The 16,727-nt window shown below is 35.4% G+C and overlaps 1 protein-coding gene across 1 annotated transcript in view; it reads right to left on the bottom strand.

Annotated features, from left to right (window-relative positions):
- The window catches only part of COL24A1 (collagen type XXIV alpha 1 chain), a 392,516-nt gene that overhangs the window by 118,095 nt on the left and 257,694 nt on the right, over window positions 1–16,727 (bottom strand). Inside the window, exons 33-36 of the mRNA XM_004262981.3 lie at window positions 6,294–6,347; window positions 1,904–1,957; window positions 1,436–1,489; window positions 51–104 (exon numbers count right to left, since the gene is read on the bottom strand). Of these exons, the coding sequence (XP_004263029.1) occupies window positions 51–104; window positions 1,436–1,489; window positions 1,904–1,957; window positions 6,294–6,347 (216 nt within the window). The remainder of the gene's footprint in view (window positions 1–50; window positions 105–1,435; window positions 1,490–1,903; window positions 1,958–6,293; window positions 6,348–16,727) is intronic.

Genomic DNA, 16,727 nt, shown 5'->3' with positions numbered 1-16,727 from the left:
GATTTCTCAAAAACATCTACCTTAATCATAATGTTAAAAGTATAATTTACCTTTATTCCATCTTTACCCTGGAGACCTTCTTCTCCAGCAGCTCCTGGTTCACCCTATTTGGTAGCAGAAATGTAAGATTTATTATTTCGCTAAAATCATTTATCTAAATTTATTTTTTGCCCCTGGTATCTATAGAAGTAGCAGGTTTATATACATTTATTCCTACTTCTACTTCATTTATAAGGAGTATTTGAAAGTATAATGAACATGATTTAATTTGCCTGGAATAACTCTGAAGATGATTTAAAGAGTCATAGCACTGTAATTCAAACACAAGATGGTCTCAGAATATTAATAACTTTTAGATAATTAAAGGTAATATGTATTCATTTGGTAGCTTTGGATATTTAGACAGCTATACCTATGTTTCTTAGTTCAAAGACTGTAAATACTGAATTTCATAAAATTATAGTATCTTGCTTTTCTTAATTTACATGGATTAATACGACTTAATTCAGTTAAAATCAGTGTACCGGATTTTTAAGGTCTGTATTTTCTCCCTTACAGAGAAGAGGTGACTATCAAGGCCCTGGTATATTTGGAAGCTGTCTTCTAGACACAGAACTTGTAGAAATGTAGAGCCACAATTTATGAAGCTATTAAAGAAGTACTGGCTCTCTTGCCACCTGAACTATTTACAAGTAAATTAATCAGTGTGTCTTCACAGTTGCTCATTGCTCCAACTGCTGACACTTCCATTACCCTGAACTCATACTTCCCACCCCCCTGAAAAAAAAGGGAAAATGAACAAGAAAGAAATCGAATGCAAAATACATCTCCCAACTTTACCTTTCAGTAAACAAATGTCTCTTAAAATTATCTTGGTCCCTGTTATCTTGGAAAAAAACTTACCACAGCTTAAATTAACCACTGTCTATATTAGAATAACTTCTGTAAGCTACCTCATCACAATTATCTACAATTGTGTTTGTCTACAAAAATCTACAATTATTTCTTTGAATGTTGTTAACCTGGCATGACTCTAGTTTTTTGTTGCTGTTTTTCTAAACACAATTTAGATTTCAATGTCTGTCTGTCTTGTTAGGTCCGGAAATAGCATAAGAGTTGATCACTAGTATTTGTGAATTTCTTCTTCATGCCAACATTAGTGACAATCACAGTGACTCCACACATTTGGCAAGGATTCTGCTGAGTACATCTGATTCTGAGAAAAAGGATGTGTGTGGTTAGGACTCTCAATGCTACTAAATTACAATGTGAACAGGGTTTAGCATGCAGCTTTTGAAATTATAAAATAAAGACAAATATTTTCTATAATGCACCAGAAAAGTTTATTATACAATCTTTGAAGTCTTTAGGCTGAGGCTTGAGTCTCTAAAATAGGAGGGCCAGTGCATTAAAATGGTTTCTAGTAGGCACGTACCCGTAACCCTGGCTCCCCAGTCACTCCAACACTGCCTGCAGGTCCAACATCTCCCTGAAGAAACAAAGGGAACGATTAAACTCTTTTCTACTAAAACTGCATGTCTAATAGTTATGGAGGGTATATCATGAAGACAGGAGTTCCAAAACACTATTTTTTCCTTTTCTTCAGATTAATTTATTTATGATATTTTGCTTTTTCATTTGTATTCCCTCCCATATATAACCGTATATATATATATGTGTGTGTGTATAGATATACACACACATACTTATCTGCATATATAGAGAGACAAATAATATTTTTTTCTCAGTAATATTTTATTCTGACTCATTTGAGAACACTATCCATTTTTATCTGCTGTCCTTTACCTGCTTCCAAGATGGTGGCTGTTTGCCAAAATATTGCAAATATCGGGGAGTCAATGGTGAAAGTTTAGAGACCTCCTTTACTATTTAGGAAAGTTACCTTTGCACCTGGCTCTCCTTGCAGACCAGATTCTCCCTCAATACCTGAAGGTCCCTAGAATAGAATGATTTGACACATTGTTTGTAAACATTCCTTCACCAACATAAAGGCAATAACAACCTCATAAGAAGATGGAAGTAATTTTCAGTCCAAGGATGGGATATCTATGTCCAGGAAAGGATTTTTGCTGCTCCTTTATAAACATCATGGCGTAAGACCAGATAATTTCTGGGACCGTTTAACAGTTCAAATGCTAAAACAACATCACCAGAAATCAGACCTGCTTAGACCAGTTTCTTCTAATCCTTCCTCTTGTCCTTTAATCTTTGGTCAAGACAAACTACTTCCCATTTCCTCTTCTAATTTTCTACCCTCATACCCTTACTATTCTCTGTGTTTTTCACTTTTTATTCTTCCCATCTATTTATGTTGATCCCTCTTGGAATACACTTCTTGAAAAAAAATCCATTTTCTTTATTGGTTTTATAAAATATAACACACAAAGAAGATATGAATTATATATATACATATATACGGCATTTTTTTCCCACGCCCCTTTCATGGGTGGGTCCAGTTGGGAAGATTTTGGTTGAAGCTTTTATCTTGAAAACATATAACTTCTTGCAACCTCTGGCTATTTATAAGCTTCGAGCTCCTATAATTGCTGTTGTATTGTTTTATTTATTTTTTCTCTTGGAGACATTTATCTTGTTGTTGAGAATACTCTGCCTGCCTCTCCCTTCTCTACTTCCTCACTCTCTTCTCTTACTCTATGTGTGTGTATGTATGTATGTGTACTTATACACACACAATTATAAATACATACATATGCATTCTATAATCCCCATGTTTTCAGAGTAGAGGGGTAGTTTAAAGCCATTAACCTATGATACTATCTTGACCAGAAGTTTCCTGTTTGCTTTCTGTCTTCCAGGGATTCCTCAATAGTTCTGATCCATGGGTGATAACCTTCCTAATAATTATTAGAGATTAAAATATCTCTTATGTTGTTACAGTATTTTAGATGAGAAGTTCAATTTTCCATTTTGACTCAGCTTCCACAATCCAGACTCGCTTTGCTTTTTCCAAAATAAAAGCTATACAGGCATAATAGTACAGATGGACTTATAATGAAAAGCCCCAGCCCCATTCCTCAGAGGCAACTACTTTATAAAACAATTTGTTTTTAGTTCTCTTAATGGTTATTTCTATAACCAAGAAATCTACCTCTAATTCTTGATGTATTACCTTGCTAAAAGTTTAGTTCCCTTAAAACTCCCTCCATTTTATCATCATTTCACCAATTTTTAAATAGTTATATTATTTAAAATTTTCTGTTGGTTACCTTTGTGACTTTACTGTTATAAGAGGCAGTGTATTACAGTACTTAAGAGGAAGGACTATGAAGTGAGACTGCCTGAGTTTCTGCTCTGTCTCAGAAATGATAGAATTTAATATCCTAACCTAAGGTTAAAATTATCTCTCAAGAGAGAATTCCAACTCTCTCAGGACTTCTTCCACATCAAAATTGCTTTTAATTCCCTAGACCTCGTCTATTCCCCAGTTTCGCCCAATCTGTCAGCTCCTCTCGGCTTCTTTTATTCTTAGGCTAAATCCAATAGTTGATCTTCTGATCTCTGTGGTATCTCTTTTCTTATGCCAATCTTGGATTAGCACTTTAAATTGCCTTCTCCATTTCTATTCCCAGTTGAACATCAATGGAAAAATTACACTCTTGTGCAAAGTGGCTTCATTACATATTGAGAGGCATAGTGACTAAGAGAATGGGTTGCAGAGAGAGACTGCCTAAATTTAAATGTGGGCTCTACCACTACTATTGCTATTGCACTATTATTGCACAGCTATTGCTCTTGAACAAGTTGCTTAACCATTTCATGGCTTAGTTTCCTCATCTGTAGAATGAGGATAATTGCATTACCTCATGGGGTATTGTGAGAATTCATTAATATGGTAAAGTACATAAATACTGCTAGGAACATAGAAAGTTCTCTGAAGCTGTTACCTAGTATTAACATCATTATTATTAATATAATGCAAATTCAAAGTCTCCTACTTCAGTTTTACTTTTAATAAGGTATATCTGCTTTTACATGTCTTTAGTCATTTCCCTCTTCCATTATCGTCAACCACTATTCTAAACCAGCATATTTTCCTCAATAGAAAATATGCTCAACCCCTACTCCTTATCATGACAGATTCTTGTCTCCTACCCTGTTAAAAAAAAAAAAATTCAAGTTATGAGGTATGACTTTCCCCTGCTTTTTGTAGACTCAGAGGATGGATGTGGCATAGTATAGGTTTTCAGCATTGGCTTTTGAATCAGATGTGGATTCAAAGCCAAGGTCTGCTACCTGTTAACCATTTACCTTGGGCAGAGTAGCAGATTATGACTAACATTCTTCTTTTCTTGTCTCAGGAAAGGATATTGCCATCCATCCTGTTGAAATCTGGAAATAATTTTTGACTTCTCTTTCCCATTTACTTTCCATATCCCACAAATATGCAGGTTCTCCAGAATTTATGTAACAAACATTTCTCAAATACATCCCCTTCTTACTTATGCTGACTACTTTAGTTCGGACCTCCATTGTTTCTTAACTAGTTGAATGCAACAGCCTTTTAGAAGGTATATATGTCTGCACTCTTGTCTTCTCAAATACATCTTCCCTGAGACTGCTAAAATGATCTTCCAAAAATACAAATCTGACTTTATCATTGCCCTATGCCTACCTCACAATGACTTACTGTAGCCCGTAAGATGAAAAGTTCAAGCTTCTTAACAGAGTATATAAGATTTTTCGTTTGATCTAACCATTTCTCTGTAATTTCATCTATCATCACTCCTTGTTTTGACTTTAAGCATCAAAGAATCCATACAGCCTCATGTTTGCACGTTCCTACTCATACTACCCCTTTTTCTGGAATCGCCATATCCTTATTCCCTCTTTTCATATGGCTAACTCATACTCATTCCTTAAAACTCATTACCCTCCCCCTGCCTCAACACAGACAAGTCTTCTTTTTCCCCTTATCCAGGTAAGGTTACATACCCATTGCTGTACTCTTATAATGCCCTGTGAATGTCTCCATCATTGGGTCTAACAGAAGTATAATGAGCTTTTACATGATTATCTTCTGGAATAGATTATAAACTGCTAAAGGAGTCAGGGACCATATCTCAGCCACCCTTGGACTCCCAGTGGCTACACAGTACACAGCAAGAAAGCATGGCATAATCGTGGAATTAGAGGAGGAGAAAAGTTCTATTGGAATGTGGTTGAAAAGGTCTGCAGACATTAGACAATGCAGAACATTATCATGTTAAGAAATTAGCATTTTATTAAAGGCTATGAGAGCCACTGAAAAATTTCAAGGACAAGAATGATATGACAAAGGTAAACTGGCCACAAGTAGCTAAGGAATAATGGCAGTTGGAGGAGACATGGTATTAGAGCAGAGGACTGGAGCACCGGCAATGGGGACGGAAAGGAAAGGATGGAGGTGAGACATTAGTGGGAGCTTATTCAAAAGGAAAAGAGCTGACTGAAGGAAGGGGAGTCTAGGATGACTCTCAGTTTGGGGTTACTGGGCATAAGGGATATCTTTCAGTAAGATGAGAATAAAAAGAGGAATAACAGTGGGAAAGCGATGGGCTTGGTTTAGATATTTTGAATTTGAGATGTTTGTGGGATACCTAGGTGCATACATAAAAGACAACAGGAAATCAATAACTGGAGCCCCAAGGAGAGAGGCATCAGTTAGAGCTATCAAGCTAGAGCTATCAGAATAATACTGGTAATTAAAGTCTATGTGATAATATGATTGTAAGCTGAGGAAGAGGAAGGACAGCTTCCCATCAAGACTGAGGCTAATCAGAAGGTGAAAAGCAGAATCAAGAGGGAGCAGTTTCACAGAAGCCAAGGGAGGAGAGAATTTATGCCTAATATTTTAGCACTAAAGTTAACAAACAAAAGAAATGAAGTAATTGGATTTTATAATTATAACAAGTATGGTTTATTATTCTAAAATATATCTTGAATAAGAGTCACTTTTCAATATTCTTCTATAATGGAGTGAAGGGTTAGCAAAGTTAACTCTAAATCAGTGAAGGGAAAGTTCTATTCACTTTTTGTTCTGTCATTTAAATGAACTGTTAAGGGAATTTTATATGCATAAAATTAGGTTCATACAACAGTCATCCCTGGTTTTAATAGAATTTTAGGTTTTATTTCCTGAATATGAAACAAAACACTATAAAATTATTCTTCAAAATATATATACCTAAGATATCAACTTAACTTTAAGAGGAGTCTTACAAAAAGTACTGAGTATTGATGAACTAACAAGAAAGAGCCCCAAGAAAAATTACCTCAGCACCCATTTCTCCAGGAGGTCCAGCATCACCTTGCAGTCCTCGTGGTCCCTATATTAAAACAAAATTTAGGATGTGAGAATTAAAATGTACTCTATATTTCAATTAACATATGCATATAATTATATCATATGTAATATAACACATAATACATTTATCAATGTATTACTTTACTCTCTGTATAAACAAAATTAAATCTTTAGTTGATTCATCTTTTTTTTTGTTACTAATATTAAGCTTTGTTTGGATTCAAAAGAAAAGGAAAGAAAGGACGGTGCCTTTCATTCTTTCATTCCCTAATTCACTCATTCATTCAATAAACATTTATCAAGCATCTAATAATTATGAAATAGAGCGCTAAGGGCTTTCAGAGTTATCTTATTTAATGGGTAGAACAATTATAGATCCACTTAATATTCCTGAAAAACATATGACAAACAAAACAGCATTTTTAAAGAAGCAAATATATGGTTTCCAATGAAATAAAAATATGCTTGAGTTTGCTTAATGTCATACTTTATCATAGTAGTGAGTCCAGTTGAACAATTCCTCTGTTTCATATGAATAAATATAACAATGTTTACATGGGATAATCACTAAGGTGCAATAAAATGTATGTGGGACCTTTACGGAGATCTTTTCCCCTGTAATACTGAATAGTGTAATTATAAGTAAACAAACACTGAATAATTAGCTTATGGCCTGAACATTAAGTTGCTAAACCTAAAGGATCTTAGTGTGTGAACCCATTTAACTGTCTAGAATTACTCTAGATAGATTAACACTTATTTAGAAACTACAATTTAATGCTATTTGCCCAGCCATCTAAGGAAGCTGTTTGAATTTTTTGGTCTTTCTGGAAAGACAGTATAAAGACGGTGTTTTTTCTTAGATTCAGAATATAACAAGATAGTTAAAATTCTATGAGTTTGTACTCCATCACAATTTGTGAACACCTCACTTTTAAAAAAATGTTTTAATGGGGAAAAATGTGGTATGGTTGGTTATCTTAAACTTTCTCTAAGTTGTTACACTAATGTTAATTTTAAAAAGTTTGAAAAGTATTGAAAATACCAAAAAACCCAGATTAAGTAAATAATCCTAATCCTACCATACAGAGATGACACTGTAAATATACTTGCATCTTTCCTTCTAGGTCTTTTGTGGGAGCATACTTATAAAACTTATCTGTTTTCTTTTAATTATTTTATTTTATTTATTTTATTTTTGGCTGCGTTGGGTCTTTGTTGCTGCGCGCAGGCTTTTCTCTAGCTGTGGTGAGCAAGGGCCACTCTTCGTTGTGGTGCGCGGGCTTCTTATTGTGGTGGCTTCTCTTGTTGCAGAGCACGGGCTCCAGGCGCACAGGCTCCAGGTGCACGGGCCTCAGCAGTCGTGGCTCGCGGGTTCTAGAGCGCAGGCTCAGTAGCTGCAGCGTACGGGTGCATTTGCTCGGCAGCATGTGGGATCCTCCTGGACCAGCGCTTGAACCCGCGTCCCCTGCATTGGCAGGCAGACTCCTAACCACTGTGCCACCGGGGAAGCCCCTAACTATATCTGTTTTATGTTTAAGATTCTATTTGAAATATAAATATTTTACCATGTTACTGTATTTCATAACAAAATTGTTCAATGGCTACATATTATATTCCATCTAACATTCTGCAGTACCATAATTTAATCATTTTCTTAATGCTAGACATTTATATTTTTATGTCTTCTTTACAGTAAAATTTTGCTTTATAGGATTTATTATATGCATATTAGACTATAAGTGAATGTTAAAGTCTGTAACATCAGATGACACTGCCAAATAGTTAAGTGTGTGAATAATAGAATTATAAGGTTGGTATGTAAGCATCACATATGTTGTCCTTACTCAATAGCACAGCCATTAAAGGTATTAAGAGGTCACTAATGTTTTTCAATTATGGCTTATTAAATATTATGTATAATATTTTAAAATTCATGGATTCTCTTCAGAATGTAGTTTTACCCTATTATAAACACACTGAGAGAAACATCTTTGTGCAGTAGTCTTTGTATGCATTCTGCATTTCCACCCCTGGAATAGAGTCTGAAATGTAGCATTATTTGGTCATAAAGTGAAGTCAATTTCCAGAAAGGCTGCAATAATTAACATTCCACAAGCAATGTATAAAATTAGAATCTATTTCATTGAATTCATCCTAGCACAGAATATTATTTTGTAAATTCTTCATTAATTTGATGGACAATCTGGTATCTTAAAATGTATATATGCTTGACTACCAGTGAGGTTGAATATTCTTTTTGTTATTTGTTTATCAGCTATCTGCAATATTCTACATGTTGCTTGATCATGTCCTTTGCCCATGTATTTTGGGGGTCATTTAAAAAAAATTGTAGAGTTCTTTATGTGTTGCAGACATTAAATTTTTTTCTGCCCTATTTTACTGCTAACATCTGCCCAGTTTGTGGTTTGTCATTTTATTTTAAAAATATAATGTTAAAGATAACTTTTAACCCCTAAATAAGCTCACTGTAGAACACCTGGAAATACATAAAAGTAAAAATGGGGCTTCCCTGGTGGCACAGTGGTTAAGAGTCCGCCTGTCAATGCAGGGGACACGGGTTCGTGCCCCGGTCCGGGAAGATGCCACACGCCGCAGAGCGGCTGGGCCCGTGAGCCGTGGCTGCTGAGCCTGAGCGTCCGGAGCCTGTGCTCCGCAACGGGAGAGGCCACAACAGTGAGAGGCCCGCGTACCACAAAGAAAAAAAAAAAAAAGTAAAAATGACCCAAAATAACCACTTGACCCACTTAACATTTAATGTAGCTCCTTAAATTTTTTAGTGTTTTTTAAAAAATCTGAATGGGAGAAGTTTACAGGAAACTGACTGGTTGTTGGTCTTTTTAACTAATTCTTTGGGCTTTTCTTCATAGACAACTATGTCATCTGCAAAAAAAGACAATTTTATATCTTCTTTCCCAGTCTTTTTTCTTTTCTTTTCTTGTTTCATTGCATTAGTTAGGACTTCCAGCCCAATGCTGAAGAGGAGTTTAAAAAAAGAGGGACATCCTTTCCTTGTTTCCCTGTTCTTAGGGGAAAAGCACCTAGCATTTCATCATTAAGTTAGCATTTCATCATGATGTTAGCTATAAGGTTGTTAAAATATATTCTTCATAAAGCTGAGGATGTTCCCCTTTCCTCCTAGTTTACTGTGAATTTTTATCATAGATGGGTATTGTATTTTGTAAAATTATTTTTCTGCACCTATTTTATATAATTTCTTTTTTAGTTTGTTAAAGTAATGGATTATACTAATTGATTCTTGAAGGTTGAACCAGCCTTACATACCTGGGATAAATCCCAGTTGGTTATGGTGTATAATTATCTTTATATATTAGTGGATTCAATTTGTTAATATTTTGTGGAAGATTTAAAAATATATGTTCATGAGAGATACTGGTCTGTAGTTTTCTTTTCTTGTAATAGCTTTGTCTGGTTTTGGTATTAGGGTAATGCTGGCCTCACAGAATGAGTCAGGAAGTATTTCTTCTGTTTCTATTTTCTGGAATAGATTGTAGAAAATGGGTATCATTTTGTTCCTTAAATCTCTGGTAGTATTCACCAGTAAGACCATCTGGGCCTGGTGCTTTCTGTTTTGGAAGGTTATTCATCATTGACTCAATTTCTTTAATCAATATAAGCCTATTCAGATTATCAAATTTTCCTTGTGTGAGTTTTGGTAGATTACATCTTTCAAGGAATTTGTCCATTTCATCTAGGTTATCAAATTTGTGAGAATGAGTTATTCATAGTACTCCTTTATTGCCTTTTTTACTGTCCATGGGATCAGTAGTGAAGGTCCCTCTTCCATTTCTAATATTAGTAATTTGTGTCTTCTCTCTTTTTTTTTTATTCTTGATGATCCTGGCTAGGGGGTTTGACCAATTTTATTGATCTTTTAAAAGAATAAGTTTTTTGTTTCATTGATTTTCTCTATTTTTCCTGTTTTTATTTTAATTGATTTCTGCTCTGATTTTTATCATTTACTTTCTTCTGCTCATTTTGTATTTTATTTTCTCTTCTTTTTCTGGTCTCCTAAGGTAGAAGCTTGTTATTGATTTTAGATCTTTCTTCTTTTCTAGTATATTCATTCAATACTATAAATTTCCCTCTATGCACTGCTTTCACTGAATCCCACAAAGTTCGATAAGTTGTATTTCCATTTTCATTTAGTTCAAAATATTTTTAAAATTTCTTGAGACGTCTTCTTTGAACCAGTGTTAAGAAGTGTGTAGTTTAATCTCAAAATAGTTTGAGATTTTCCAGTTATGTTTCTCTTATTAATTTATAGTTTAATTCCATTATGGACCAAGAGCATATTTTGTATATCTTTTCTTTGAAATTTGTTAAGGTGTGTTTTATGACCCTGAACGCAGTCTGTTTTGGTGAATATTCCATGTGAACTTGAAAAGAATGTATATTCTGCTGTTACTGGATTAAGCAGTCTATAAATGTCAATTAGATCCAGTGTCCTGATGGTGGTGTTCACTTCAACTATAATTTTACTAATTATCTGCCTGCTGGATCTCTCAATTACTGATAGATAAGTGCTGAAGTCTCCAAATGAAATAGTAAATTTGTCTATTTATCCTTGGAGTTCTATCAGTTTTTGCCTCATATAATGTGATGCTCTGTTGTTAGATGCATACACTTTAAGCATTATTATGTCTTTGGAGAATTGATACACTTATCACTATGTAATGTCCCTCTTTATCCCTGATAATTGTTCTTGATCTGGTCTATTTTGTTGGAAATTAATATAACTACTCCAGCTTTCCTTTGGTTAGTATTGGTACATCTTTGCCCATTTTATCTATCTCTTTACTTTTAATATATCTGTGCCTTTATATTTAAAGTGGGTTCCTTGAAGACAACATACAGTTAGGTCTTCTTTTTCTTTCTACTCTGTGTCTCTGTTTCTCAATGGGTACATTTAGAACATTGACATGTAAGTGATTACTGATACCCCTGGGTTCATACCTACTATATTTATTACTGTTTTCTATTGCTACTCTTGTTCTTTCTTTTTTGTCTTCCATTCTTTTTATTCCACTCTTTTGAAAATTAAGACTTTTAATTGATTCCATTTTCTCTCTTATTTTAGCATGTCAATTATACTTCTGGTTTGATCTAGATATATATTTTTGCTTACATAGTCCTAAAGGAATTTAAGATTGTCATGAAGATTTTAAGGTATGTTATGGTTGGGGCTGAACTTCAAACTTATATACCTGATTTTCCTCTTACCTCTTTCAGTCATCTCTGCAGTTTCATCCTCTTCTACCAACATTTATCATATGTAGCATTTCTTCAAAATTCAGCCTTAGGTCCTGTTCTTTTCTCTTTCCTATACTTTTTCCCTAGACCAATGACTCCAATATTTTAAATTTCAGGATATTATTCTGCTTTGAGCTCCACATCCAACTGCCATCTTCACAGTTCTCAAAGGCACCTCAAATTCAACATAGCTAAACTGACTTATAATCTTCCATTCTCAAACATAAATTTCTGCTGGTATTCTCAGTTTCAGTGAGTTGTATCCTTATCTCATTAATTCTTCAAGCCACAACCTTAGGAATCATACTTCACATATAGCATATCTATTTCCTGTTGATTTTATCTCCTTCTGAATATTTTACATCTATCTACTCTTTCTTTCTGCTAATCATAAACAGTTCTACTATCTCTTATCCGGACTGGTGCTGCACAAAGCTATTCTTGTCCATTCTTAGTCCCTTCCAATTTGGTTTGAGCGATCTTTACAGAACAGTAATATGATCATAAACCTAGCCTTATCCCTTCAGTGACACCCCTTTGTTCTTAGGATAAAAATACAAATATTTGGGAGTAGGGCTTACTGAGCCGCATGCGTTTTGTCCCCTCCCTCCCTTTCCATCCTCATCTTGCACTCACTTCCCACCTGGCTCTCTGTGCCACAACATGCTGGCCTTCTTTTAGATCTTTAAATAAATAAGTAGGGTTATCTCCCAGTTCATGACTTCTCTCTGGAATGACTTTTCTCCATATTTGCTTAAGTAACTACCGTTCATCCTTCAGATCACAACTCAGATGCTCCTCTGGAAGTTTCCCTAACCCCAGATTAGGACAGTTTCTTTGTTATATATTATCTCAGATCTAACTAAGTAGCTCAAATATGTGAAACAAAGCCCATTATATCCATTACGAATTGATTTCTATTTCATTTAACAGACCCACTGACCCTGTGTCCTGAATGTCAATTTTTAGTTGCTATTAAGCCATTTCAGTCGTTTATTACTACAACAATAAATCTTTGCTTGTATAAAGCCTAAGATATTGTCTGTGCTGTTGCCATAGCCCTGTTGATACACTTATCTTGACTTAAATGTGTTCTCTCTTAAGATTAGTTTTAATTCCATTTCACTTCATCTAATATTACTGGCTGAATGATTACACCTTTGGCTAAATGACCTTTGGTTAATGCTGTTTAACAAATATGCATCAGGGTAGATATAACATGCCAGACATTATACCAGAAAAGAGGACTGTAAAGGTGCAAAAAATGGTCTCTGACTTCAAGGAGCTACAGACTCTTTAGAAGAAAGAGGTATTTAGAGATTTGCATGATTTATGATCAAATGAATATTAGAATTAGGATGGCAGGTTAAGAGATACAAAGCAGAGAAAACTGAGAAGAACTTAGTTTGATAAAATCAACACCACATTTAAGATACTATATTTGGAAAAATTACGCCCATAGGCAAGTGTTTACTATTGTTTGGAGAGCTTATACCATAGGTTAAATATGTAAAGGAGGAAATGAACACAGTTTGGTAAGAAGAGCTCTTTGTTAGAATTTTCTACTTCCAACTAGCTAAATGAATTATGCAGAAGCCACCTATAAACTTTTGTGTCAACTGATGGATAAGAACAACCAAGTAGTCTGAAAGACTATTTGTAGTGTAAATCTTAGAAGCATGTTACTGCACATTACATCTGACACTATTAGCCAGAAGAATGGCTTCATAGGCAATAAAGAATACATTGTGAGAGATAAGGCATGGCAAGGTATTTCATTTTCACAATTCATTTTCTATGGAAACTCTATAACTGAGTCAGATTTATGAAATGGTGATGTGACTTTTTGAATTCTTTTTTTTTATTTATTTTTTTACTGTCTAAATTATATAATAACTTTTTTTTTACATCTTTATTGGAGTACAATTGCTTTACAATGGTGTGTTAGTTTCTGCTTTATAACAAAATGAATCAGTTATACATATACATATGTTCCCATATCTCCTCCCTCCCTCCCACCCTCCCTATCCCACCCATCCAGGCAGTCACAAAGCACCGAGCTGATCTCCCTGTGCTATTTGGCTGCTTCCTACTAGCTATCTATTTTACGTTTGGTAGTGTATATATGTTCATGCCACTCTCTCACTTTGTCACAGCTTACCCTTCCCCCTCCCCATACCCTCAAGTCCATTCCCTAGTAGGTCTGTGTCTTTATTCCTGTCTTACCCCGAGGTTCTTCATGACATTTTTTTTCTTAAATTCCATATATATGTGTTAGCATATGGTATTTGTCTTTCTCTTTCTGACTTACTTCACTCTGTATGACAGACTATAGGTCCATCCACCTCACTACAAACAACTCAATTTCGTTTATTTTTATGGCTAATATTCCATTGTATATATGTGCCACATCTTCTTTATCCATTCATCCGATGATGAACACTTAAGTTGTTTCAATATCTTGGCTACTGTAAATAGAGCTGCAATGAACATTTTGCTACATGACTCTTTTTTTTTTTGCGGTACACGGGCCTCTCACTGTTGTGGCCTCTCCCGTTGCGGAGCACAGGCTCCAGATGCGCAGGCTCAGCGGCCATGGCTCACGGGTCCAGCCGTTCTGCGGCATGAGGGATCTTCCCGGACTGGGGCACAAACCTGTGTCCCCTGCATCGGCAGGTGGACTCTCAACCACTGCGCCACCAGGGAAGCCCCTACATGACTCTTTTTGAATTATGGTTTTCTCAGGGTATATGCCCAGTAGTGGGATTGCTGGGTCATATCGTAATTCTATTTTTAGTTTTTTAAGGAACCTCCATACTGCTCTCCATAGTGGCTGTACCAATTCACATTCCAACCAGCAGTGCAAGAGTGTTCCCTTTTCTCCACACCCTCTCCAGCATTTATTGTTTCTAGATTTTTTGATGATGGCCATTCTGACCGTTGTGAGACGATATCTCATTGTAGTTTTGATTTGCATTTCTCTAATGATTAATGATGTTGAGCATTCTTTCATGTGTTTGTCGGCAGTCTGTATATTTTCTTTAGAGAAATGTCTACTTAGGTCTTCTGCCCATTTTTGGATTGGGTTGTTTGTTTTTTTGTTATTGAGCTGCATGACCTGCTTATAAATTGCGGTGATTAATCCTTTGTCAGTTGCTTCATTTGCAAATATTTTCTCCCATTCTGAGGGTTGTCTTTTGGTCTAGTTTATGGTTTCCTTTGCTTTGCAAAAGATTTTAAGTTTCATTAGGTCCCATTTATTTACTTTTGTTTTTATTTCCATTTCTCTAGGAGGTGGGTCAAAAAGGGTCTTGCTGTGATTTATGTCATAGAGTGTTCTGCCTATATTTTCATCTAAGAGTTTGATAGTTTCTGGCCTTACATTTAGGTCTTTAATCCATTTTGAGCTTATCTTTGTGTATGGTGTTAGGGAGTGATCTAATATCATACTTCTACATGTACCTGTCCAGTTTTTCCAGCACCACTTATTGAAGAGGCTGTCCTTTCTCCACTGTACATTCCTGCCTCCTTTATCAAAGATAAGGGGACCATATGTGCATGGGTTTATCTCTGGGCTTTCTATCCTGTTCCATTGATCTATCTTTCTGTTTTTGTGCCAGTACCATACTGCCTTAATTACTGTAGCTTTGTAGTATAGTCTGAAGTCAGGGAGCCTGATTCCTCCAGCTCCGTTTTTCATTCTCAAGATTGCTTTGGTTATTCAGGGTCTTTTGTGTTTCCATACAAATTGTGAATTTTTTGTCCTAGTTCTGTGAAAATTGCCAGTGGTAGTTTGACAGGGATTGCACTGAATCTGTAGATTGCTTTGGGTAGTAGAGCCATTTTCACAATGTTGATTCTTCCAATCCAAGAACATGGTATATCTATCCATCTATTTGAATCATCTTTAATTTCTTTCATCACTGTCTTATAATTTTCTGCATACAGGTCTTTTGTCCCCTTAGGTAGGTTTATTCCTAGATATTTTATTCTTTTTGTTGCAGTGGTAAATGGGAGTGCCTTCTTGATTTCACTTTCAGATTTTTCATCATTACAGTATAGGAATGCCAGAGATTTCTGTGCATTAATTTTATATCCTGCAACTTTACCAAATTCACTGATTAGCTCTAGTAGTTTTCTGGTTGCATCTTTAGGATTCTCTATGTAGAGTATCATGTCATTTGCAAACAGTGACAGTTTTACTTCTTCTTTTCCGATTTGGATTCCTTTTATTTCCTTTTCTTTTCTGATTGCTGTGGCTAAAACTTCCAAAACTATGTTGAATAAGAGTGGTGAGAGTGGGCAACCTTGTCTTGTTCCTGATCTTAGTGGAAATGATTTCAGTTTTTCACTATTGAGGACGATGTTGGCTGTGGGTTTGTCACATATGGCCTTTATTATGTTGAGGAAAGTTCCCTCTATGCCTACTTTCTGCAGCGTTTTTATCATAAGCGGGTGTTGAATTTTGTCGAAAGCTTTCTCTGCATCTATTGAAATGATCATATGGTTTTTCTCCTTCAATTTGTTAAAATGGTGTATCACGTTGATTGATTTCCGTATATTGAAGAATCCTTGTATTCCTGGAATAAACCCCACTTGATCATGGTGTATGATCCTTTTAATGTGCTGTTGGATTCTGTTTGCTAGTATTTTGTTGAGGATTTTTGCATCTATGTTCAGCAGTGATATTGGCCTGTAGTTTTCTTTCTTTGTGACATCCTTGTCTGGTTTTGGTATCAGGGTGATGGTGGCCTCGTAGAATGAGTTTGGGAGTGTTCCTCCCTCTGCTATATTTTGGAAGAGTTTGAGAAGGATAGGTGTTAGCTCTTCTCTAAATGTTTGATAGAATTCACCTGTGAAGCCATATGGTCCTGGGCTTTTGTTTTTTGGAAGATTTTTAATTACAGTTTCAATTTCAGTGCTTGCGATTGGTCTGTTCATATTTTCTATTTCTTTCTGATTCAGTCTTGGCAGGTTGTGCATTTCTAAGAATTTGCCCATTTCTTCCAGGTTGTCCATTTTATTGGTATAGAGTTGCTTGTAGTAATCTCTCATGATCTTTTGTATTTCTGCAGTGTCAGTTGTTACTTCTCCTTTTTCAGTTCTA

Source organism: Orcinus orca, chromosome 1 (assembly GCF_937001465.1).
Source record: "Orcinus orca chromosome 1, mOrcOrc1.1, whole genome shotgun sequence".
NCBI lineage: Eukaryota > Metazoa > Chordata > Mammalia > Artiodactyla > Delphinidae > Orcinus > Orcinus orca.
This window is presented reverse-complemented; position numbering and strand designations above follow the sequence as displayed.